Consider the following 27395-nt stretch of genomic DNA (forward strand, 5'->3'; position numbering starts at 1 on the left):
AATATGTAGCTATAGGATGCTACACATTACATACATACAAATATTAACCACAAACAGCACTCTCAAACGTTCGTTCTTGCAGAAAGGTGAGAAAATATGTAAGTATTGAACAATACATGCCCAACATTTCCAGAGACTGCAGTTGGAGAAAGTGCAAAGAGAGAGGCATGGAAACGTCTTTTGGCCCTTGGTAATGTTCCTACATAAACTGAGCTAAAATGAGTGTCTCTTAACCTTATGAGGCTTAGTCCATACAGTAACTGTGATATCTGAACATCTTTGTAATATCAACAGTAACATCCTCAAACATATCTGATTTGTCTTGACGTTTCTTACTTTGACTCTGCAAAACCTTGAGTGACTTAAAATTCTTCCTGTGGGGTGTCCTGGTACCCCACTATTGCCACCGCTTCATTCCCAGCAGCACAAGGCGCCTGTTGCACTACTCCCCTCCTCTTAGTGGCTGGGGAGGGAGGTACTACCAGGGAGCGTATAAGGAGGACCCGGCATCCCTACCCCGGCCGCCGCTGGCTACAGGGCAGCCGTATGGGGCTCGGTGAGAAGGCGCTGCAGGGCCTTTCTTTTTTTCCTCTCCTGCTCCTCGCCAGGCATGGCGCGGCCCGGCCCTGCCCGCTAAATGCGGGTCACACCAGGCCTCTTGGCGGCTGCAACAGGTAGAGAAGGAAAGCCGGGATGCTCGCTCTGTCGGGACGCTGAGAAGAGGGGCCACGGCCCGCTGCCGACCGACACCGCCGCCTCCCTTCCCTACGGCCTCCCAGCCCGCCCCCCACTACCTGCTCGCCAGGCGGCCCCTCCAGCAGCTGCGTGCAGAGATCCGAGCACTGCCGGAACTTCCTCCGCCTGAAGTAGCTCCAGGCCTGGAACAACGGCTCCGGCTCCAGCCCCATCCCGCCGGCGGGCCAGCCACAGCGGTTCTGGTGGGTTCCCGGCCGGCTGCCTGCCGAGCGGGCCCTGGGGAGGAGCGCGGCCGCCCGAGCTGCAGCCGCGGAAACGACGGGCCCGGGCAGGCCGAGGCGGGGCCTACCGGCGAGACGCGAAGGCTCGAACGGGGAGGGCGGCAGCTCCGGGAGGTCCCAGGCCGCTATGCGCACCTTGGGCAGGGCACGGCAACCCCGACCCAGCCCCGCCCTGCGGGAGCCTCTCCAGGATGACCAGAAGCAGAGTGTGCTCTCTAGTAATGAGAACGGAAGATAACAGATAACCCCACTATTTTTAGCAGTGTCCTATTATTTCCTGCCCTACCATCAAGAGCCATTTCTAACTGGAATATATGCCTAAACAAGAAGAATACAGTCCTTTAATTCTTACTTGGGTAAAATGCTCTTTAGAGTACTGGGTGTCCTGGTTGAGAAAAGTACAGGTTTCTGTGAACAGCACTGTTTTGAGTCTTGCAGATTCCACTAGTTCCTTTAGCTCATTAGTTCTTGCGGAGGGGCAGTAAGACAGATACTTGATGAAAAAAGCTGTAATACATCTATTCTTACTTTCTCTGTATGGTAAGATGCTGATTGCAACCATAAGCCCAAGTAAAAGTGGGGGGAGGAATATCTAAGAATGCTTAGACAAAGTGAGTTTTGTCTAAGTAAAATAAAAATTACTTACAAATAAGTAAGTTTTTGATGTGAAAATTTCTGATCAATGAACACGAATATGATAACTAAAATAATGTCATAGGCATTTTAACAGATCACTGTCTTACCTAAATATTAGCTTTTCTCCAAGATCCATGACATGATGTGCAGGTTAGCAAGATCAATGTCAGGTGGAAAGATGGAGAAACAGAAATGCCAATCCCAAGACTACAGCTTATTCTAATATGGGAGTAAGTGGCCTGAACTGAACTAGAAACTATAAGCAGCTGGGGTTTGGTCTCATGGAGAGTGCACAGGTATACTAGGTTCACATGGCAAAGGAAGGAGGGGCAGGCACGGGAGCAGCTTCTGTGAGAAGCTGCTAAAAGCTTTCCTATGCCCAGTACAGCCAATGCCAACTGGCTTCAAGTCAGACTCGCAGCTGCCCAAGGCTGAGCCCATCAGTGATGATGGTAGCACCTTTGGGATAACATGTTTAAGAAGGTGGAAAAAACCTGTGCAAGACCAGCAGCAGCCAGAGAGGGGTGTGAGAATATCAGAGAAACAGCTCTGAAGGCACCAAGGTCAGTGTAGAAGGAGGGGCAGGAGGAACTCCAGCCACTGGAGCAGAGATTCCTGTGCAGCCCATGGTGAGGCAGGCTATCCCCTGCAGCCCATGGAGGTCCATGGTGGAGCAGATATCCACGTGCAGCCTGGAGAGGACCCCATAACAGAGCAGGGGGAGGCACCCGAAGGATGCTCTGACGGTGTGGAAAGCCCACATTGGAGCAGACTCCTGGCAGGACCTGTGGACCCATTCAGAGAGGAGTTCACACTAGAGCCAGTTTGCTAGCAAGAAGCTGTGACCCCATGGGAGGACCCACACTGGAGCAGTCTGTGCCTGAAGGACTGTACCCTGTGGAAGGGAGCTCACGCTGGCAGAGCTCACTGCAGCCCATGGGAAGGACCATAGAGAACTGTCTCCTGTGAGAGGGACTCCACACTGGAGCAGGGGAAGAGTGTGTGGGGGCCTCCCCTTTAGGAGGAAGAAATGGCATAGACAACGTGATGAACTGATTCAACTCCCATTCCCATTCCCCTGTGCTGTTGTGGGGTTGGACGTAGGGAATTCAGGAGTAAAGTTAAGCCTGGGAAGAAAGGAGAGGTAGGGGAAAGGTGTTCTAAGATTTAGTTTTTATTTCTCATTATCCTGCTCTGATTTCATTGGTACTAAATTAAACTAATTTCCCCAAGCCGAGTCTTTTTTGCCTGTGATGGTAATTGCCGAGTGATCTCCTTATCTTTACCCACAAGCTTTAGATTTTATTTTCTCTGCCCTGTCTGGTGAGGAGGGAGTGATAGAGTGGCTTTGGTGGGCACCTGGCATCTAGTCATGGTCAACTCACTACACAGGGAAACAGTGATTGGAGTGAAGTCTTCTCTGGGACCCGTGCCACAGCCAGTTAAGAAGGGTGGAAAGAAAGGTAGAATAGTTTCTGTCCTGTATCTGCTTTTAAGTCTTTGGGGAGTCTGTATGTGCTGTATTCTCACAAAGCAAGTAGAAGACTTGCACAGGAGGCTCACTCTGTGCCTCAGGTTGGTTAGAAGACAGAACAGTATCTCTTCTTCCTCTGTCAGACCATCTGTTGTGATACTGCTATACAATTGTACTGCTGTGGCTGAGTAACTTTTGAGCTGTACGGTATTACCCCATTTTGTTTATAAATTCTTTTAAATGGCACATCCTTCAGCATGTGTTTTATGATCGGGCATAGCACAATGAGTGGGACGTGCTATACAGAGTAATAGTGAACAATGGTCAAAACCCACAGAGTTATTAAAAATACTAACTTGAAGCTCCTCCACTTTTGTGTACATTTATGAGATGATCTGTTTTTTAAATGCTGGCTGTTACCATGTTAGGTAATTCAGCACATTTGGGCTCTCTTTGTGAACTATTCAGAGGATATAGATGTGAGAATATCTATGTTCATTCTCCATAAGTCTTGGGAGAACGTCAGCTCTCTAAACTGTGGCACTGTTTTATTCTTGGAAACAACTGTCTAAAACAGTATGTCCTGATCCTGGAGGAACATTACACAGAAGATTCAATCTGATATTGACAGATTCCTGTATGAGCAGAGCCTTCAGACATAAAATTACACAATTCTACCTGTCCTACCTTTCAAGTAAAGCCAGTCCCCTGGTGAGACACTATTTGCATCCCTGGAGTCCAACAGCAGGCATAAAAAATGCATTCTCTCTCGCATGGCCTGCTGCCGCTACTAGGTGAGGTGAAATCCCTAAGTGTGCTGCTGATGTGCTTTCTTGGCATGCTTACCTCCTGGCCTGTTTCTGGTACTGGCACAGAGATCATCCTACACATATCATCTTTGAAGCCTTTTCCACTGAAAATACGAGCTTTCACTTCCTGTGTGGGGAGCATTGAGCTTTTTTAATATGGGAATTCTCTGTATCTTGATTATCAAAATCCCCAAATTTGAACCTTTAACCAGTCTATCACTTCCTCCAAATAATAATCTCTGTGGGTACCCACACCACTTTTCTAATTTATTAAAATCCTGGAGTAAGATGCGCAAAGTCCCTCTGTCTTTCTTCCTGTGCTTTGTAGAGTTCTGTATGGCAACACCCCTCCAGTGCAACTACATCAAAACTAAGAAGTCAGGAATTAGAGTCATTGCCTATGACCAGATTATCTTCAGGAAAAGAAAAAGATGTAATCTGATGCAGATGAAGTCAGGTGACATCAAACTGGGAGAACCTGTTCAACTGAGCAACTCAACCTAACCATCTGCCTATGGTATTTATTTCCAGACAAATCTGGATCTGAATACTTATTTCTGGCACATATAGAGGCACTCTTGCACACTCACATACTTCTCAAACACTGCATAGAAGCAAGACTGGTAGTCCAGCAAGTATTTCTAATACTTGCTACCCCAATACTATGCATGTTCTTTGTATTAGAAGCAATCTGGCTTTAGCTGATATGTTTAGGGAGATAATTCTCATCTTCTGTGAAAGGAGAGGAAATTCAGTGGTGCTGCTTTATTTTCATCTGGAGTATTGTGATGGTATCACTGTCTCATGGGTAATTTGAACCTTGCACTCATTTACTTGAACCAAGAACAGACAATTCAAGAAGCCTCTTCTTTCTGTGGTTTACTGTTCATTTGAAAAGTAGATGTCCCTGAGACAGCCTACAAGAAATAATTCTTATAATTATTTCTAAATGAAAGTATCAGGGAGCTCTGCTGAATATCAGGAATCCCTTATTATTTATCTTTATTAATAAAACACATGGATTTTTATAACTGATTTTTATAAAACGTAGGTTTTGTTGACATCTATATCTGTGTACTGGATTTCACTCGTGTTTCAATTAATTGTTCCATTACTTGACAAGAATAAATGTTGCTTAGAGATTTAAATCTGCTTTGCATTTTCACCTTTTATGTTGATACTGTTTTTTTCTTCCTACTGACAAGAGTACTTTAAACTGATACTGAATATGGGTCTAAAAGGGTAGATGCATTTAATGTTTTTATCCTGTACACACTCCTACAGAATAAACTATTGGTATGCCTAAAATGATCTGCATTTTTCAAATTTTCTTATGATTCTTCTGCATCAGTCTCTTAACATTTAAACTGTGAGTATGAGATACATGAATTAGTTTCTTACAATGTGCATATGGAAGAGGAGAGCAGGACAGGACCCACTGGTATCTAAGACCCCTTTCGTTTTAAAAAGGCTGACTTTGCCTTTCTCTGTAAGTCTCCCATGGGGGTCTTCTATGCATAGAGCAATCATACTTATTTCTTGAACTAGGAATGCTAATTCTCTGGCCTTATCTCTCATCATGAATTCACATTCTTATGATAAAACCAAGAACAGAACCTAAAAATAGTTTCTAAAATTCTGTTGGCATATTAATATTTCTTACTCAAGCCTGTGGAGAAACGTCCTGTGTCACTCAGTAGCTAAAGCATTCAGATGCAGGCTACTGCTTCTGTCAGTTACTCATCTCTCTCAAGACATAAGAATACAGAAGAAAGATGTAATTTGCTGGGCAATACAATTAACAAGAACTTGAAAATTAATATTGATATTACCACATATCTACCTGAAGATTGCCTCAGCTAGAGACATCTGGCTAGCCTTTGAAAAAGAACTGGCATTGGGAAAGATGACATGCAAAAAGGGTTCATTTTAATGATTCAGATACATTTGGCATTGGGAGAACTGAAAGCAACAGAGCATAGAGTAAGGTTTATTTTGTGTGCTTTGAATGAACCCAAACAGGACTACAGATCAGGCCATGCCAACTGCCTGCTTTTTGGGAAGGTGTGTAGTTGTGGCAGAAGAGTACGAAGAGGAAGTTTAATCCTCACATGCTATTTTCAGCAAGGACCCTGCCGTCTCGAGTTCACATAAAATTAGCTTGTAGAACCCATTTCTTACCGGCTAGAAAATTAGGAGAGATCATGCAAATGAAATCGCATTAAGAGCAGAGTTTTGTGCTGAGGCTTAGATTCAGCACTGGGGAAAGTAATTTGTAGTAGTAGCAGCTGCAGATTTAATTCTGTGACCAGCCAAGATAACAATAAACATCAACAGCAATTATTGCTATCATAAATAAGAATACTGCCTGTTCTTGCTGATCATACACGATAACCTAACCATGATTACCACAGTCTGGCTGAAAAAGGATGACCCAGCAGTTGATAACAGAACTTAGATGGCAGTACTGTTCAGGTTCCCTGCCATTAAATTTCATTTGACCTTAGATCTTTCCTGTTCTATTCATGTGTGGACTGAATACAACTTTTGTGATTGGATGCATACCTCCTTCAATGTGCAAGATGAACAGGATGTTTTTCAAGTGCTACTGTTACCTTCTTTTTTATCTTTGGTGGTTCATAGGAGGCACTACTTGTTTGATGCAGATGCTCTATATGCTGCACTGAGTATAGATTTGTGTTCATCACATTAGCAGGAATCAATGCAGCTATAAAAATAAACAGCGACCTATGAAAAGGCTGGTATGTTATTTTCCTTTAAAGATAGGTTGCAAAAAATTGCAAAAGATTCACTGATGACTGGATGCTCAGCTTAAAACACCCCTGGGCTTGACTCTGTCTTTTCAAGTTTAGAGCAGCTAGCCTAGCACACTTATTTGCAGCTTATCCTAAGTATCGAAGTAGGAACTCTGGTAATAATACTACTTAACAGTCATATCTGAAAAGCTTGATATAAATGGGTTTGCTCATATCTATCTGTATAAATATATATATTGAAACACTTGAGAGAGAATACAGATTTGGTACTTAGTCTACAAAGCCATTCCATCATCAACATTTGTCACATACCTATTAGCTCCCACCAGAAAATGGTGTAGGTACCCCGCAAATCTACTTTCATCCTTTTAGGAGTGTTAAACTGTTCTGTTAGTAATTTATCATTTTTAGAGCAAAAATGTATGAAAAAGTCTAGTTTTCCTACTGTGAGGATTGGCTATTTTATAGAGGCTTGTGTACAGTAAGTTACACTAAAAAATTATATTGTGTAGCAGTCTTTTGCCCATATTTTCTACTACAATTGGAATCACTTAAAATGAAGTATTTGCTGTCCTTAAAGTAGGCTTACTTCATTTGGTACACTGAATATATACTATAGGGAACGAGCCCGCACAAATGAGTACCTAAATCAATGAATGATTGGAAGAGATCTTTGAAGGCTAATTCAACCTCTCACTCAAAACATGGTAAACTTCAAAGTTGGATAAGGTTGCTCAGGTTGCTCTATTATCTCTTGGCCAGCAGAGGTTACAGATTCTCTGAGGATGGAGAATCCACAGCCTCTTTGGGCCGTCTATTCTGTCCTTAACCAGTCTGTTCCAGTACTTAGTCAAATCTGATAGTATGGAGTCATACAATGAAATTAATTAAATGTTTACATTCCACTGCTGGATTAATAGTGCTATGCTGTTTTTTTTTTTTTTTTTTTTTTTTTTAGTTTCTCAGCCTTGTGATAACTAATACTGTTACTTTTTTAGAAGTTTAAATATGTTATTTCTTTCAGTTCTTCTGGATATTTATATTATCACTGGCAAATTATGTCATATTTGATAAACCTGCATTATTGTACCTTGATTCTAAGTAGTGACTTATGGCTAAGCTCTTTTTTGATTCCTTTTGACAGCTGAGCTTTTCAAGAGCTTTTGCAAAGTTGGTATTGTGTATTATATTTTGAAATATTGTCAACTTCTGTGTAAAAAGATGTCATCTTGACCTGACAATTTTAAATCTAATCATTAGCATTAGCCAGCTGAAATTTTAATATACTCCCAAACCCCAATATTAACAAGCTTTGGGGTTGATCATCGTACATTATCCTACCTGTAAAGAAAAAATGGAGAACAGGTCAAAAAATTATCATTGCATGTAAACAAGGTGTTGCTTCACATTGGTTTTGATCATAAGATAGAGCCTGAGACAGCTGTCACATAACCGCATTCTATAATGTTTATTCAACAGTTGAAATCAATTGATTTTGAGAGTTCAGTATCAGATTTTCATCACATCTATTGATAGAAAATGGACTGGGATTTAATCAGCTTCTGTTTATGTGCTGCATTTAAGTCTATTTAGGTTGTCATATCAAGCACTGGTGCTTGATACAAGTTCTTCAAATCACCTAGATGAATGTCTTCAGTATACATATAATTGCACATGAAATGCAAGCTGAAAAAAGCTATTTAGATACAAGTGTGGGGGGCAACTAGAGCCATGTTGTGTAAACACAATGTCATTGATGAAAGAAACTGAGTACTCTACTGAGTGACTTCAGAATGCATTCTGATGTCAGATTGTTGGCAGTCTGAAACACAATAGTTTTTTCATTGTTTAAGAAGAATTTTTTTTTAGTGAACTATTCCCAAGTGCTAACACAGATTTTAAGACTGATTTTTAAAGCTTGTGATAGACATTTTTAGAAAGAATACAAATGTTAGTACCTTACTTTTGGGACTAATACTACATAGAATTTTACTACAGCAACTTCAAATTTAGAACTAAATGTGTAAGTATTTTTTACATTTACTTAGAAAAAGATATGTGTTGTGATGGAAGTTCTTAGCCTAATTTTTTTTTCCATTGAAATAATGGTATAAACCCTTTTCTTGGTTTCAAAAGAGAAGATTTGAACTTTGGATTACAAGGGAGACCATAAACCAAGATCTTTTGGCAAAAAATATCATAGCAAAATAAGCCAGTATACAATTTATGGTAAGTGTGTGCCTTCTTCAGTTTCAGCTGGTATTGTTTACGGATGTACTTGCATCACTTTCTGTCCTAACCAGATTTATTTCTGCTTTAGAACATCCAGAAGTTGTTGCTTTCTATACTAATGATGATGAATTTAATTTCAATAACATCTGTATCTTGTCTATCCATTATCAGCCCTATGTTAGGAAACATTATGTGAGGACATTTCTAAATCAAATTTCCATGAATAAATGTATTGCAGCCCCAGTTGCTGTCTGCATTGTGAAAACTATGTTGTGTTGTCTTTTCAATAGGGTGCATATTTCTTCCAGTGCCCAGAATGAATGTTTACCAAATGAATACAATTCCTATGATCATCAAGGTGTAATTTATCTTGCAGAAGGACAAATTAATGTCTGTAATATTTCATACATATACAGTTGTTTCATTTTCATTTCAACCACTGTCTGTATTTTATCAATCAGTACCAAAAGAAAATATAAGTATTTGTAGCTGCCAACTTTATAACAGAACTTGCTTTTAAAATGGTTACGTACTGGATGATGTTTTAACACAGGACATGATTTTAAAGAGCAATTGCCTTTGTCTCTTCAGAGCATGTCAGCTACATTTTGAAATTATCAGAATTTTTGGAGGTACAGTATAACAATTTTCCAGCACCCTGTTACAAAGATAACTCTTTCTGTAACCATACCCTGTACATGCTCCCATCTTGCATTTCCCAGATTCCTCTGTGTTGAGCAGTGATGTGAAGAAATCAATAACTATTTTTCTGTGCCATTTTCTTAACCTTCATTTGTTCCTTTGCTTCTTGATGATGCAGTAGACCTACTGATTATCTCCAAGACTTTCTACTTTTAATGTTACTTAAGAAAAAAAAACCAGCCCTACTCTACTGTTAATAATGTAACTTAGTCCTTAGTGTTGTCTGATATGATAAAAAAAATCTCACATTAAGTTTTCCATTTTCTGAAGGAGAAATAGTGAACTGAATTCAAATAGTATTTGAGTTTGTGATGCTGTGTTTTTTCCTTGACTTTCGATTTTTATCCAAGAGTAAAATGCCTTTGTGATCCTTAGTGTTTGCCTTGGTGCTATGAAACAGTAGCAGGTAATTCTCATTACTTTCTCTCTTCAATAGGTCTTTTAGTTTTGCAATATATTATATTATTTTCAGATACTGTGTTCCCATAACAGACTGAGACCTTTTTGTCCCCAAGGATGTTGAAACTAATGTTGTCACTGTTGCTCATCTGCTTCATATTATATAATTACTACTTGAACCAGCTACTCTGTATTACTTAGGATTTAACAGAATAATCCCTCATCTTGTGTGCTCTGGAATTAGCTGTTCCAAGAGCATTTGTTTAAGAAATCACTTCTTTAAGCCTTGTTCTATTTAGCAGAACATGAGATACATTGTAAATATATTTACAATATGCTAGCAAGCACATCTTATAAGCACACATTGTGAGACATAAAAGAGCCACTTATTTGATTTTATTTAGAGAAGTGATGTACTGGTTGGTGTCAGTGCATACTAGTTAAATACAATATGCAGTGATGTATCTGACATCATAGGAAAGATATAAAACCCATCATAGGGAGCTGAGACAAAACAACTAAACACCATGTTTCGCTTGTAAAATATCTTACTGGAAGCACATCAAATTATTATATGGCAAAAAGGTCGTTTATTTCCCGCTGTAAACATCGGTCTGATAAGTCATACCTTTTAACCCCCTCCAGGTACCCCCCGCCCTCACGGATCCCGCCTACCGAGGTCAGCACCAGGGACAGCGCCAGCCTCAGACAGCGGGACAGCTGTGCGGGAGTCGTGCGCTTTGGGAAGAGCTTGGAAAGGCCAGGCCACCATCGTTTGTGTGCCTGACGAGGAAGATAATGGAGCTGGTGTCAGAGACCTAGCGCACATCTGCAATGCAAACAACAGCTGGCAGAGGGATATCATGGGTCCTAGTGACTACACATGTGAAGACTGCCCAGCACCAGTCCTACTGCGTGGAAATATCCAGGCCAGTAGAAGCCAAATGAATTATGTGTGTTGAAGCCCAGTGGAAAAATTAGGTAAAGGCAGAGGAAAAGGTGATACCACACTGTTTCCTATTCCTGGCAAAACCAGATGCTGAGTGTGTAAAATTTCACTTGCACCCATTATGCAGGTTAGCAAAATATGACAATGAATAGTTTTCCTCTTGGAACTTTCTCTCAGACATTCTCTCATAGTACAGATGGTAGTCAGTTCCAGAACAATCAAAAAGAAATACTGGCTGTGTGGGTGTGCCATGCAGCTGTTTTCATCCTCCTTGCATTGCACACACATGATTACGGTTTTGGGTTCTCCCGTTCATTACAGGAAACATGATCTGCAACTTCCCAATAGAGCCAATGTCATTACACTTTGAAGTTTCTCCTGATTTCTGTTTTCTCTTTTCCCTTTTGCTAGCAGTGGTTTTGGAATATGTGGCTCAAACCAGCCTGTTCACTTTTACTAACCAAATATGCTCTTATTCTAATTTCTGAGTTGTGAATAAGAGCACAAGATTAAAACTTTAGTTCTGTTGAGGTTACTACCCCATGTAGCATTGATCTCAAGAGGTCCAGAATTCCACCTTAATAACTGAACAAAAGTATATATTTATATAGAGTAGAAGAAGGTAGAGACACCACAATTATGTATTTTTTTGGTACATTCATGTTTAAATGTGCAATAAATGTGCAGTAAAAAGAAAATTATTACATTCTTAATTTGTATCACAAAAACGCTTCTACTTTTAAATAAACTTTTTCAACAACAGAGGCCAAATATATATCAAATGCCTGTCTGCTGATAATCCAACCAATTAACATTTAAAAGCTAGAAACAATTTATTTCAGTCATAATGTACATTCAGTATTTTTCAAACTTACCTTCTTATAAGGTTTGGCTAATGCGGGGAGGAGTCTTACAGTTGCAATCTTATTTTTAGCCTCAATATATCTGTAACTTTATGGAACTGCAAAAAAATCTTACTAGCAGTTTGATTAAATGTATATGAACATTCAAAACAATCGGTGGAGTTCAAGGAGAAGCAATGCAGAAATGCAAATTTTGGGGGTTTTGTTTTTCAAAAGGAAAACTGTTCATTTCTTTTCCATATTATTCCCAGAAAGAGACTAAGCATTGTTATAAACTTTTTTCTGTAACCAGCTTTCCCATTAAAAGAGCTGGGAACGGCAATACAGAACAGCTATGCAACAGAATAGAAGAGTATGTTTTGTACTTCTTAAGATGATTTAGTCGGGAATTTTCCAGTCTCCTGAGAGGGACTCCTGAGAAACTGTGGCTGTTCAAGTTCCAAGGTGCTCTGGCTGTTTAGGAAGCAAACAGAAGGGAAAAAGACTGCTTAAGATTTTTGTGGACATAATGTTTGGTTTATCTGATAGTAAATATATATTCACCAACAGCCCTGATTAGAGACAGAAGCCTTTGTCTGTTTTCCTTTCTTTTTTCTTAAAAAAAAAAAAAAATGGAAGGTTTCATTGGCTGTATATTTGATGCCAGTTTCAGGCTGCATGAATCTCTCTGCAGACTTCTGTTATATGCACCTTGTGTTGTTTTCAATAAACGTATGGGACTGAAAGCTGCATTTGATCCTGGTGTGATGAAACTCTTGGTTGTGAGAGCTTGAGATAAATATAATCTGTTGGTGTTCTAGACTGTGAGAAAACATTAATATAAAGCTAATTGACTAGAATGCTCAAATGCATGTTTTTATGAAAGAATTCTTTTTCTAAAACAATGGAGGGAATAACATAATTTTAATTTTACTCAAGAAAGATTTAAGAGGAAAACCCCCCACTAATTGAAATGAAAATAGAGTAACACAGAAAAATGCACCCAACACGAAGTAACTGGTTAGAATTAGATGTTTTCTGGATGAAATGTCAATATGACTAAGGAAATAGTAGAAGAGAGACAAAAGTTAAACAAATGGAGATTTACAAATAACTCCTGACAAAATGCATGCCCTTGGAAAGCCAAATCTGTGCTGAAAGTAACAGGAAAATGGTTGGTGTTATTTCCAATTGTCGAACCAGGCTATCTATCCAGGAGCTTTTAGAGCAAGTATTCAAGTTCATGGTGCAATGGTGTTTGCATGACCACATAACGTGCATTTACTTAGCCGCCTATGGACTCGACAGTCTGACAAAGCTGGAAACACATTCGGGTCGTGACGAGAAGTTCCCCCACACTTATGCCTCATGCAATACAGAGAAGTTACTTCCCCACCTGGGACATCGGGAAACGGTGACTTTCCCATCTAAAGCGCTTTGAGATCCAGGGGTGAAAAGTTGTGTGATGAGAAAGCTAAGGCACGGGGAAGCGTGTGGTGTTTGAGCCAGGTGGTGGGCTCGAGGGCTAAATATAAGCCGTTAAAACGACAGCTAAAATTCTCTTATTGGATGAAACGAACCCGGCGTGCGGCTGAGCCCCGCGGAGAGCGTGCCGCGGGGGAGTCTCCACACACATGGCGGGGGTCAGAGGGAAAGGTAGGGAGCCAAAATATTCCCCAAAAGAACAGTGAAAATACGAACTAAACTTGGGAGAGAGGAAGAAGGCACAGCCTCGCCTGGAACCAAACACACACAAATAACAGTCCCACAAGCCGCCCGCTACCTCCTGCACCTACCACCGACACCTCCCGCACACCGCCATCTCCTCACAGCTCCCCGGGCCCGGCCCGGCCCGCCCCGCCGCCTAACGGCGCTGCCTTTGCGCAGGCGCAGGCTCGGGTGCGGGGCTGAGCTGGGGGGGCTGGGGCCCGGAGCGGCGCCGCGCCCTCGCGCCGCGTCCCGGGCGGTGTTTCAGTGCAGCCATGTCTGGCGGCGCGAGGCGGCGAGGCGGGCTCGGTCGGCGGCGCCCTCTGTGAGGCGGCGGCGGACGAGCGGCGGCGGCGGGCATTCATGTCGGCGGCCAGGGATTAGCGCGGCGGACACCCAGCCGAGCGGAGGGGGCGGCCGACTCGTCGCTCCCTTCCCGCGGGGTCTCCGGCCTGAGAGAGCCGTACCCGGCCGGCGGGGGCGGGGGACATGGCTGACCGGAGCGCGCCGAGCTGCCACCTGCGGCTGGAGTGGGTCTACGGTTACCGGGGTCACCAGTGCCGCAACAATCTGTACTACACGGCGGCCAAGGAGATCGTCTACTTTGTGGCGGGGGTCGGCGTGGTCTACAGCCCCAGGGAGCACCGGCAGAAATTCTACCTGGGGCACCAGGACGACATCATCAGGTACAGCCGCCACAGCGGGCCGTCGGGCCGCATCCCGCCTCGGGTCCCAGCACCCTACGGGCGCCCCTGCCCGACTCGGCCCCCGACCGCACCTCAAGCTCGTTTGGAGCGAGGCGCGAGTGGCCCCCTGACCGCTGCTGCCTGCCCCAGGTGCCGTCCCGGGCTGCGTTGGCAGTCCCCCTCCTGCGTCCGGATAGCGCTGTGCGGATCCGGGGAGCGGATCGAAATATATCAAGGACAGTCAGCTCTTCCTCCACATCCCCCAGGCTCCCGCTGGGCTTCGCCGTGGGCAGAAACAGCCTAGAAATGGCTTTTGGCTGTCTGGTTTAACGGTCTATGTCGTGTGTGTCCCCGTCGCCACCCGGTGCGCGGTGCCGAAACTTGTCCAGGCGCTGGTGCGCCGGTGTGCCCGGCACAGCACAGCGCGGCAGCCTGAGGGCCGAGGCTCGATCCCCGGCCACCCCTGAATGTCAAAGGGCCGGCGGGAGGAGAAGGAGTAATCTCGTGTGTGCCCCGAAGTGCTTGGGCTGCGGAGGAGGTTAATCTGCAGCAGGTAGACCTTTGGCTCGCATTTAAAAGGCGACGATTACATGGGGAATTAGTGGCTTGCCTGTAACTCGCACAACTTTTAGGGTGATCTTAAAAGATCAGCCTTTCTTGCAGAATTGAGGCTTCTTCTGTAGCTCAGTAGTTCACTTGGCAGTGAATATTAGCAAGTGCTAACATAAGAAAAATAATTACAGAGTAATGTCGCAGAACAAATGTGCTGGTGACATTTCTTAAATGTATTTTCAGCCTAAGGATGTTTTTGTAAGCCTAGTGGTGTTGTGAGATCAGTGAGAGAATTTGAGGAGTATGAAGGGCAGATGTGAGCCTGAGTCATCAATCCTGTCCCTTCCAGTAGGTGTCATTGCGGATGGATTTTAAATTCTGATTCCTTTTGCTCTTCCTTTTGAGGTAAGAGGTAGCAGTAGACAACTTGGTAGGCAATTTTCAGCACAAAATTTGTTTCTGTGATGCTTAGTGCTCCAAGACATATCTTAGAAGGTATGTGTTACTCATATGAGTAACAGGTATTATCTGTGCAGAGCAGAATAGATGCTGTGTCTCTTATTTAAGTTCTTAGACACAATAGAAAACTTAGTAATAATAGCCACATTTTTCTTTATTTAAATCTTATTAAAAAATCTAGTTCTGTGAATCTAGTGAATGTCTCTTAGAAGGGTATCATGTCTGTGGTACATTTTGCCTTGGTGCTAAAATTGTGACGAAAAAGGTGGGCAGGCAATGTACCATTATAGATTGTTGGACTAGGGCTGTTGAATCAGAAGTTTGAATCACTATTATTTGCATCATCTAATGCTTAAAAATTGTCATTTTAGTCCAGGAAAAGTGTTTCTTAGGAAGTGCTTGACATGTCTAATGTCAGGTGTTGCAGGAAGTCCAAATCTGCAACTTCCCATTGTGCTAAGGAAGCACAACTAGTTTTAATGTGAAATCCAAGGTTACCATGGCATAATTACACATTTAATGCCATGTATTCATGAGTGCCTCCAAGTGACACCTTTCATTTCAGTATGGCTCCTTATGGTACAACTACAAGTGGGGAAGTTGTTTATACTTTCCTGTGGTAACAGTTTTTTGCTCACTCTCTTCTCAGTTTTGTTACAACGTGCTACATTTGGCCAAAATGTGACAGAACTCATTATTCATAGTACTAAAACAAACAATGTGTCAAAAGTCAGCAAACCAGAAAGACTATAATGACTTTATCTGGTTTGTATGAGTATGTACTTTGATTTGTATGGTACCGTGACCCAGCATACTGGAGTTTCTCCTGCTTTGAATATAGTCCTAAGTAAGTTAAAGCATTACAGATTTATTCAATTACAATTTTGCATGATGCTTACATGCAAAAGCTATGCAGAAATGTTAGTATGCTTAAAGAAGAGTGCTCGATTTAAAAGCAGCATGGCTATTTCTAATAGTAAGATTAGATGTGCAGTGATCAGTGTTTTACTTGCCGCTTTTTCTAAAAGCGGCATGGTGCCATTTAAATGTTATCATCCCATACTTTTCCTGACTAAACTTGGGTACCTAGGCATGTCAGTTCTCAATATTTCAAGCAGTCATAGTAGGAAGGTGAAGTAATAGGAAAATGGATTTTTAAAATAGAGTGCAGGTGCAAAAGTGCGATTATATAATACAGTAATCGGTGTTACTAAATTATCTTTCTGAAGATGGCAAACTCAAGTTGCTGTACTGCAAAAGAATAATAATAAAAAAATCATGTTTTGTGTTTTAATAGGCTCAGCAAGTACTGTCCGAATGCTGAGGCATTTGTGATGTTTGTGGGAGGATTGAGAGTCTTCTTACAAGTATGGAATGTCATTTGTGAAAGCAGGTCTTGTGTCTGAAAATCTGACATATTTAAAGAATCGAAATTCTGTGAGCGCAGCTCCATAGCTACAAAGACTAAGCAGTATATATTGCATGCTACATGGCGATATTATTAGTACTTTTCATTATGAGAACTTTTATATCATTAGCATGCTTTGAATGACATTCTAATTTTAAGTATCAGTTAGGAAGAAAGGAATTTCAAGTCTTAAGACAGAGACCAGTTCTGTATCTATAATTATAGACACCACTATTAGATTAATGGACAGCTAATTTTTATTTAGAAAGTTTCTTTCTGCAACTAGCAGTTACTCTTCTGCTGTGAAGTTTTACCTCCTTTTGCTAAACAAAAATCTACAGACTTTCTGTAAGATTTCTTTATTTGATTAGATGTTTAAACATAACTTATTTCCAGTATAAATGTATAATCTTAATTTTAATCACAGTTTCCATACTCCCTGTCTCCTGTCCCCCTGCTTCAGTTAACTCTATATTGAAGATATGAGAGCTCTTTTTCAGTGTTCTGTCCCTCGGTTCTATCAGACAGGTTTTTGAAATAGAAGAGGGTAGTTAGGGTAACTTGAGGCCTCTTTTATTAGTCTGTTTTTAGAATTGAAATATCTCAGTCATTCAGCTCCAGTCTGTCTTTAAAAGGACTTTGCCTGCTTTCTGGTAAGCTTTTGATTTTTATATTTTGTTATTTTGTTATCTCTCCTGAGAATTACTTCCCAGAAACCAACCCAGTGTTTCGTAGGACAGCGAGTATCATGTTTTCAATCTTATCTCCCATTTCTTGTATATCCTCACATTTTTATTGTGGATGACCTCCTGGGTGTGTGCAGACATTTGTGGAATGTGTCGCTCAGATGCAGAAATTTGCATCTTTTGGGAGTGCTGATAAATGTTTTTTTTTTCTTGTATTTTTTAGGAGTAAATAAGGAGGAAAATCTTGTACCTAAAATCTTTGGTCACTTGATAGTTCTGTCCATGCCACCAGCATAACTTGGATGTTGACTGTTTTGGCAGCAGATAAGATTCTCTGTCCAGCCTGGGCTATGTGTATGTAGGAAATGCTAATGTTGAATGAATACTTGAATTATTTCTTCAAAGTTCATGATATTTACTGTGTGTATGGTAGGATTTGATAAATTGCTAAACTAGCTTGTGAGGTGTAGATTGGTTTACTTTATGGTAGAAGAGGAAGAAACAGTGTCTTTGTGTGTTCTGGTTAGATCTTTCCTTTGCTCTCTATTAATAATTTTAGTGTTTTAGAGGAACATGGGTTAATTAATGTAGTCTGTCCTTCCCCTGTCTGAGACACCTTAGGGGATCATATTTAATCCTGATTATACAAATCAGAGATTATACAAAGATTTCAGAAGATGGTCCTTCAGAGTATTAGCTTATCATATGGGAAACTGATGCTCATGTTGAGGCTCTTTATTTGTCTGGGCTAGTTAAAATATGTTTATGTACTTTCTCTGATGGAAGGTAGGAAAATTGGAAACCCTGAACTCATCCACGTTTATAAATGACTGCTGGCAGAAGCCTTTGATGTTACTAGGACTATTCTCTATACTGACCTGCTCCAAGAAGACTTTTAGAATAGTTTTTCCTTTTAATGCATTTTTAATTTTATTTTCTTTTTCTCCTTATTTTTTCCTTAATGCTAGCCCTACGATTGTCATCTTTTGTGAGCTTTAGAGTATTGTAATTTTCACCTGGCATTAATGATGCTACTGAAATGCAAAAGCAGAGCCTAAGATCAAACCAGTGCATCTTTTTGAGATCTTTAGTAGACTGGCAAAAACGCATATTTTGTTTTCCGTGACATTTCTTCTTCAATGCAAACTTCAGCACTCATTTGTAAGTCAGTCCCTGTGTACCATTATCTCTATGTTTGTGCAAAACAGCCACACAACCATGTAGGTCAAAGAAAGAAAAGAAGAACTATGTTTTTCTGTCAAGGGGAGAAAAATAAGAAAGAGCTGTTAACCCTCTCTCATTTTTTTTTTTTAATATCCATTGTGTGAGCTGGCTGGCAAGTAATAGTGCTCTTGTGCTCTTGTATATTCTTCCTACAACTTTAACACCAGTAAACAGTGGTTGCTTGATTAAGATGTTTGTGTTACATTTAAGTTTTGTTGTTAAAGGTAGTAGCTGGTGCATCTTCTGCTAGAAAAAAAAAGCTTGAATTTCTGCTGATAATGCCATCTCTATCTGCTGTAGAGCAACAATAGGCTATCTAATAAGTTCATTTACCTACTTGTCTGGAAGTCTATGTCTTTCCTTGTCTTGGGCTAAGTTTATGGAAAAAAATTAGGCATCATCTGCCCTGGGACTCATGCAGAGGTCTGTTTTTAGGACAGATAAAACTTTAAAAATTATTTAGAAAACATTAAAATTCTTTACTGTTATGAGGTCTAGTACCAGAAACTAACAGATCCCCTGCTACAAAGTCAGAGGAGAAAGAATACCTTTAGAGTGGTTAAAAATATCTGGTTCTTTTCCTCTTTGTGCCCCTCTGTAGCCAAGACTGTAGAGAGGTAAATTGCATGCTTGCAGAAAGCAAAGTCGTATGCAAGACAGGTAGAAAGAATGACAAATCATTTCTCTGTATTTTTTTTTTTTTTTCAGAAACAGTGTTTTGCTCCTTTCAGGAAAATAGTGTATTTGTCTAAGTCACATCTTTTGTCAAGGCATTTTTCTTATTTTTCCTGCAAACTCTATAGGAATCATCTTGGACTTTTATTTACCAAGGAGCAAAAAGCAGCAGCCAGACCTCTGGTCAGTTGGAACTGTGGTCTTTCTGGGGACTTTATTTAAGACTGTTATCATCTTATTTCAGAATTTGGCTCAATCTAGAGGAGATTGTCCTGCCTGAGATTCTGTGATTTTTACTCCTGTATTCTAAGGCAAAATAGGCCATTTCTTTTTAGTGTATTTCTGAGGTTTTAGTGAAAAACAAAAATTACTAAAATCATGTCTGCTCCCAGATGTTAATGCTGTACACCAGCTCTGCTTGAATGAAATTTTTCTCCCTCAACATTAGTCTGACCATCATCACCTAAGAATTGCACTCGCTCATTCTGACTGCTGCTAGATAATGTTCTCCAAGAGCAGGTCTAGTGTCCAGGCTTCCTGTGTGGCTGTCAGCTGTGGTTTGCAAACAGAAATTCTAGCAGTGCAGTGAATAGTCACATCCTAGTTTTGAATGATGACTTTGCTCTTTTCCTCCTCCTCTCTGTTAACCATGTATTGTTATGACTGTGTGTGACTAACTGTTGGACTTTTTCTGTAAAGGTGCTGTGCATTTCTACCACCTCAATGTATCATTCTGCTTCACTTTTCATTAGATTTGTGTCATGAAAAAATTGTATGAAAGAAGTAAGTATTTTTTCTCAGGAAAGAGCCAAACCCATTCACAAGAATGTAGAGGAGAATTATTTCAATGTCTTCTAGTCCTCCAGTAGACTGACACTCTAATATCCATCCTAGTTCTCAAAAACCTCAAGAAATAGCTCAACTTCCTGAGAAAAGGCTGAGAGAGCTGGGACCATTTAGCCTAGAGAAGAGGAAGCTCAGAGGGGATCTTACCAATGTATATAAATACCTGAAGAGAAAGTATAAAGGTAATGCAGCCAGGCTCTTTTTCAGTGGTGCTAAGTGACAGATGAAGTGACTTTCCAACCAAAAAGTGAATTTGGAGCCACAGGCTGAAGAGTGAAGACTTCCAGAATTGGAATTTCAGTTCTAAAGCTTCAGGATTCTGACCTCAAAAATTCAGTTATGATCTTCTTTCCACATGCAAATTCAAATAAAGTAATTTTGTGTAAGTCTACAGTACAGGAAGATATTTCTGAAATGATTTTTTCTTTAAGAATATTAGACACTGAGAACAGATTGTTTTTTTTTTCTGTGCAATGATCACTGTGAAACCTAATAGGAGCAGGTGTGCCAGTGTGTCCGTGGCTAGTGGGGTTCATTCTCCATTCACACTTGAAGAGGAAACCTTCAAAGGATAAAAGCAATGCAATGCTGAAAACTTATCATGTGCACCATTCTGAGAGGTTTATTACAGCAACCCAAATCACTTGACAAGATTAAATCACTAAGCTAATGTATTTCTTTGAATAAGACATTTTCCTTTCCTGAATACAGTCGTTTGAGGGACAGTTTGTTGTTGGGTTTGTTTTATTGTTTGGTTGTTTTTTTTTTTTTTTTTTACCCCAGAAAGTTTAGATTTGAAACTTAAAAAATGAAGTCTCCTTAGGTTATACTTAGGCTTACATGGTGCAAAGACTGTTTTATTTATACTAAGCATAAATCCATCTACTATCACTTTGTCATCTCCAGGTGATCTTTAAGGGCATAATCAGTTTATTTCCCTCCATTAATGAACTCATAACTTAATAGGACCCAAATTATGTCATAATTAATCTGATCAGTCCTCCTAAGAGCTTCTAGCTCAACTATCTTTTCGTTGTCTATGGCATTTTTTACAGCAGAATGGCATGGCATTTTATGCCATGGGTCATGAAGACAAAGGCATGATTAATTTCTGTCCAGCTTTTCATGTTAAGTGATCTCAAATTGTCAAATGGGTAAAAGTCTGGAGGGAAGATTTGTGTTTATGTCTTGCATAGATCAGAGGGAGAGGGAAGAGAGAATTACCTGCTTTTTCCCCGAGGAAAGCAAGGTTTTCTGGATAGTTCTAAAGCAGCTCTGGAACACATGTACCAGGCTGGAAGATGTTCTTTGAGGGATTTATTATCAAATCTTCATTACAAGCTCTTTTTTTTTTTTTTTTTTTTAACTGAGAGGTTTGTGTGTCAGCTTTTAAAAATGTCCTTTGCTTGGATTCAGCTAGATACAATGCAAATATTTTAGGATTACAGAATAAAATATTTCCTGGATTCAGTTTTGAAATGGGATTAGAGCACACCTGTTGTTTAATATACCTTCATACCATTGAAAAATTTATTTTTTGTAGTTAAAACTACATAAATAGAAATACCAAAAATATCCAGCCAGAATGGAATGTCTAAAACATACTAGAAGTTGATTAAAGTAGATCGACACAGCAAGGAGCTACAGGCTTATGAGCTTGCCTTCATGCATCATGCTTTTCATAGCCAGCAGTCACATCACCTTCTGATCTGATTCTGTCAGCACTTGGAGTTGGGGTCAGATCAGGTCAATACTTAAATGAGAAAACATCTTGGTGCTGTAGGAAACACTTCTCGTGATTTGGTAGTTGGCACTTTTCCTCAGACCTAATGTGACAACTCAAGGCTCTAGGACAAAGAGAGAAGAACAGGAAATACAACCCAAGGCTTAATAATGTATGATCATCAAAAAACAGGATTTTTTGCAGAGATTTTGAGGTCTGTCCTAATTTTTTTCACTTTTCCGAATTGCAGTCAAATCAATTATGTTTCTGCTTACCTATGTTGTGCTCTGATGTTTTAATTTGTTAGTCATTCTCTTGATGAGGTAGGAAAGTAGATTATGTTCCTGGCTGATTTTTTAACAGCATTATGAAGTTAAATTATTATTGTGTTTACAATGTTACTATGATTATGATAGGGAGGAGCTTAGCGAATTTGAATAAAATAATTCTTTTGAAGGGTTTGTCTGAAGTCAGATGTTTAGGTTTTTATTAATACAAAATAGAAAATTTCAGTTAAAACATAAAATTAACTTCAAGTTTAAAAGTTAATTATTTAAGAGTTGAATTATTCCCCTTCTATATTGAAAAGCATAGTATACTAGATCTATCTGATATAACAAAGAGTTTAGATTTTACTGTTATTATTGAGACATGCATGATAGGCTTTTCAGAAAGCATACACTGCTTGAAACAAGACATGAAATAATTGTAAAACCTCCCCTGAACAGCAAAAATTATAAAAAGTGTATCTAGTTTTATGCCATCTACAATTTTTGGGCTTTAAAGTTTAAGTTGATAGTAACATAAAGCTAAAATGCCAGAGAACTTAATTTTACATTATACAATATCTCAAGGGTTTTTCTTCAAAATGTAGTTTACCTAGTTTTCAAAGTATTATTGTATCACTTACAGAGTTACATTTGTGATTTAGGACAGCACTTTTGGTTAGCGTCAAGGATTATAAAAGAAAAAATAATTTGATTCATAAAACTGTCTAATCTGGACCAATGAGGGTCAGTCATATGCTCAATTTAAAATTTTGATTTCTTAAGATACCCTTAGAATTATAATGTTCTTACAGTATTATCAAGGAAATTGGTTTATTCACTGTATATTTGTTTGGCATGGAATAACCTGTTGCTTTTAGTACTTTTGTGTGTTAGACCAAGTTACTGAGTAACTGAAATAACTTAAAAAAAAAAAAGTTAAAATATTCCCTGAACTTATGTGTCCATCTTAATAATTCAGTAGAGTGTTAAATGTAGACGCTGTTAACTGTTCTCTCAGAAAATATATGTGGTCAAGATTTTCTACACAGTGCCATTCTGGTGTGGGTGCCATTTGCTGTAGTATGAATTTCCCTGTGTGCATCAGTTAAGCACCTTACAGAATATTATAGGTACATACAAATTACTTGCATTAGGGTGCAGATTGCTCTGATTACTCCAGTGGCTATAAAAGACTTCAATTTCTTCAAGAGATAACAGATGTCATTATTTGTGTTGCTGTTGTAGCTATTACAATAGTAATAGACTTTGGAAATGCAGGGCTTGATTTGCACAAAAAAAGGTCAGAATCAGCCGAGATTGCCTTAACTCTTGATGGCAAAAGATATGATTGAATTTTTAAGCCAGGTTTATGGTTCTTATCTGCTATGACTTGCAAAAAACCGAAACCACAAAGATTTTTTCTGAACGAATTGCGTGATAAATCCCTGAAACATTTTTGGTGTTGACCACCCTTACTTTCATTTCAAGTTTTTGTCTTTCTGCTTCGATTTCGGTGATGAAAATGGCAAAAAACGATGTGCCAAGGAAGAGAACAAACTTTGATAATCAGTAGTAGCTGATAACTGAATTGAGCAAAATCATTTCTGGAGACATCTTCAGTAGCCTGGGAACTTGAAGAAAATCTGTCCTTTGAAGTCCCCAACCTGACATACCTATTATTTTGTCAATAGGTGAGAAATTCTACTTCCAGATTGCATTTAAAGCTAGATGGTTTTGTGTGACCATTTCTGTTAGAAAAGCAGGTTTAGTTTTTGGGGGACTATTTTACCTAGCTGCAAGAGTATAACCATATTATTAAATCTCTAGAGAAATCTTGTATCTCTTCTTCAGAATAATTTTCCTTGGCTCTACATGAAAAAGACTTTCCCTTAACTGGAAATCCTCATTATTGTTGAGAAGTTTCCTGATAGACTTCTTTTGTTTCAAATAGGATCTGTATGATGGTGCCTGATGCTTATCCTTCTATGAAAACTCTGGATATTGAGATATTAATTCAGAAGATACAGTTGACAACCCTTACAGCCCTTTCTCACATTTTTTTAATTTCATGTCACTGCTTGATCTTCCAAACTTTTTCCAGGGAATTTTCTTTATAGTACCTGTTGTTTTTGCTTGCAGACAGGATGGATCAAGACCTGTATCTGTATGCCCAGATCAGTCTGATTCTTCTGCTTTAAAAACACTTGTTACTTCCTTTCAGCTATCAAAAACCCCAACCCACCAAGTACTGTTATCAACAGTAATGTTCAGCTTCCTATGGCTTAAATATTCACAGGGTCATCTTTGAAAAATATTTTTACTTTCTTCTTTCCTTGGAGGGATCTTGATATTATTTGCACTGTTTTGCATCAGAATGATGTTCTTATGCTAAAAAGCAGTGTATTCGTACAGTGGGAGTAATAGCTGTCTTGAGCTGTGAATTGAAATGCCTCCTTTTCTGTGCTGAGGTACACCAGTTTGTTCACAGTAATTTTTTTTGCTTCATACCTTCCAGATATAATCAGAATTACTAGGTTTTAAGATAGATATGTAGAAATAAGAGTCGTAAACATATACTGTAGTCTTAAAACCAGGACCCTGTCTTCAGAAAATCCTCACCTAAGTACATAAAAATAACAGTAACCCTTCAATTTTCTGAATTATAAGGTAATTTACTTTAATAATAAAGCTCCTGAAAATGACAGACTGATATAGGCGCATGCAAACACTATACCTACATGCAATTGGGGGAAAAAAACCAAAAGCATACTTCAGGGTAGAAGTCACTTAAAAATATTTATGCCTTTCATCAAGACAGCATGCATGTAGAATGTGTGGATTAATTCTATGTTTTGGTTAGCTGACAGCTGTATAAACCTTCTCCTGACTTTCATAACTGTGTTAATCCTTGTTCTCTGCTTATAAGCACTCTACAAGAGCAGGCAAGGTGAATAATGCTTTATCTTAGATCAAGCAAAGACATCTGACAGCATTTGGAAATTGCCTGAAGATTTATTGTGGTGAATGTGACATTTTAAGCTAGTCTTCCAGAGTATTTGGGGAAATAATAGGAAAAATTGAGGAACTGGTAAATGTTTGGTTTTGTGGTTTTGAGATTGAGGTTACACTTCAGTGGTATTTACATTTTTAGTTCCAGGTTCCACTTTCACTTACTGCTTTATTAATGTTGTTTCTTCTACCATACAAATGAATACTATAAAAATGAATAGCTTTTGGAACATTATTCAGTAATAAATGAATTTATAAATAATTGAGATTTTCAACTTTTGCAGGCTACAGCATATGCTTATGTGTATACATTACATTAGCTCATCAGGAATAGTAATCTGGATCAGTATTCTTGGATAAAAAAAATTTAGAGAAGTGTTGTATTTTCTTGAAATTGTTGCTCATGAATGTTCATTATCCATCTTCTTCTTTTTAGTGGTTTTTAATAATTAATTTTGTGAGCCCGTGTGTCTGACAGCTTTCACTGCTTACCGAATACAGATTGATTTGGAGTTCCTTTAGTATTGCATTTTTCCCATGTTTCTTTCCTGGTTTTTGTTGGGGTTTTTTTTATGGTTCTTGTACATATGGAGTATTTGTTTGGTTTAGCAGACAGGTTTTCATGTATATGTTTCTATTCTGTGGCCTCGGTCACATTTTTATAGTTTTTCTAAATGATGGTTCACGTGTTCCTACGTCAAGTGGTATCCTGGCTCATTTTGCCTTTCTGGACAGGAAATCAAATGCTGGGATAGTAAGTTTGAGACATGTTGCTAGTTACTGGCTTTCATTTCCTCTAGGAAAATACCTATGGAGCATCTGTAGGCCTAATGTTTTTAAGAGCTCAGGAAGAAATCTAAAGTATCTGCAGTCTCTCCAATGCTGGCAATATGAAGGTTGGCTTAGTGTTCTCTTCAGCTCTAAACCTTTGTTTGTAATGAAACTCAGCCTACTGAATTGCAGAATATTGTGTATATCTCAGCTTATTTCACTAGCAGCTCTGCCACTGCCTTCTTCCCACCATTCCTTATTTTGAACCAACTTCTAATTTTGTAAGGGTGACCTTTCTGTGTAAAAGAAAAACCTTTCAAAAGTTGTCACTAATTATTCTGTGACTCCACTCTTGAATATTCAGATGAGAAGTTCTCACATATTGGATAAGTTTTTCGTAATACATCCCATAGGAGAGAAGACGGAATTGCTGTCTAATATACTTGTTCAGAAATATGAAAGAAAATAGCACAATCTGGTTATTTTTTTTGTGCGCAATGTTAGAAGATCTAGTATAAATTTAAAAATAATGGAAGATTAATCTAGTAGTTAAAAACTTCTCATGAAGAAGAAGCAAACAGTAGTGACTGGATGAAAGATTGTTTAAAGGGTTTTACCATAATAGTAAAAGATTAAGAAACTAGGAAATTTTGTACCTCAAGCAACTTTAGTTAAATCTTGTGAGGTCCAAAGCATCCAAAATAGCCTTTTTCTGGAAAGAAATTTTCAAAATTTTCCTGGCTAGAAGATTTGGAGTAAATGTTTCTTGGACTTCACATCATTTATTCTGTATTATTCTAATTTAGCAAACAGTGCAATGAGCTTTTGGGCACAGAAAAATGAGAGTGATTATAACTGTGACAAGAATTTATGTCATTCAGTTTCCCTTTCTAGCCTGCATTTCATTGCAAACTTTACTTGAAATTAAATCTGTTCTAAGTTTGCAACCATCCTTGTCTCAGTGTTCACATAATTAAGTGGCTACAGCATGATATTCTTTATTTAAGCTAATTGGGTAGTTTCTTAGTTTGTAAACTAGTAAGAATGGAAAACTGGTATTTCCACTGAATTTTAGGTGGCCTCGGGTTTTTAAGCTATGATCATTTTGTAAGTTTGTATACTTTTCACCAATTGTTTTCAGGAGTGAAGAACTAGTTTATAAATTTGTGATTGACAGATACTAACCAAATCATGTAATAGTGCTTGCTGATTTGTTAAGGCATCTCTTTTGGGTCTGTGATGTCATTACCTGTTTTTCATTACCAATCAAAGAAGATTTAGAGCAGAAGAGACTGCCTGGGCATCATGCTCACAGTCACCTTCCAGTGTGTACCCCAGTTCTACCTGCATGAGGTGACCTTCCCCTTCACCCTCACCAAGGTAGGATGTGGATGAGGATTTTGAAGCCTCCTTGGGGATAAGCAAAATTTTTTGGGAAATGACACTATCAGAGATAGACTGGGAAAGGGTTGTACTCCTATAAAAAATCCTGTGTGTGTGTAGCTTGCACTCCCTATGCATATAGTGATGGGACAAGGGCTTTAAAACTGAAAGAGGGGAGATTTTGATTCGATGTTAAGAAG

The 27395-nt window shown here is 39.4% G+C and overlaps 2 protein-coding genes across 3 annotated transcripts in view; one reads left to right on the forward strand and one right to left on the reverse strand.

The window, feature by feature from the left end:
• Window positions 1–1119, reverse strand: part of TTC8 (tetratricopeptide repeat domain 8) — a 41934-nt gene extending 40815 nt beyond the window's left edge. Inside the window, exon 1 of the mRNA XM_034062420.1 lies at window positions 795–1119. Within this exon, the coding sequence (XP_033918311.1) occupies window positions 795–908 (114 nt within the window). The 5' untranslated portion in view covers window positions 909–1119. The remainder of the gene's footprint in view (window positions 1–794) is intronic.
• Window positions 1120–13993: 12874 nt separating this feature from the next.
• EML5 (EMAP like 5) overlaps window positions 13994–27395 on the forward strand; it is a 107171-nt gene continuing 93769 nt past the window's right edge. For both annotated transcript variants that reach the window (XM_005149496.3, XM_034062106.1), the window contains exon 1: window positions 13994–14190. In XM_005149496.3, the coding sequence (XP_005149553.2) occupies window positions 13994–14190 (197 nt within the window). The remainder of the gene's footprint in view (window positions 14191–27395) is intronic.

The sequence above is a fragment of the Melopsittacus undulatus genome, chromosome 4 (genome assembly GCF_012275295.1).
Source record: "Melopsittacus undulatus isolate bMelUnd1 chromosome 4, bMelUnd1.mat.Z, whole genome shotgun sequence".
Classification (NCBI taxonomy): domain Eukaryota; kingdom Metazoa; phylum Chordata; class Aves; order Psittaciformes; family Psittaculidae; genus Melopsittacus; species Melopsittacus undulatus.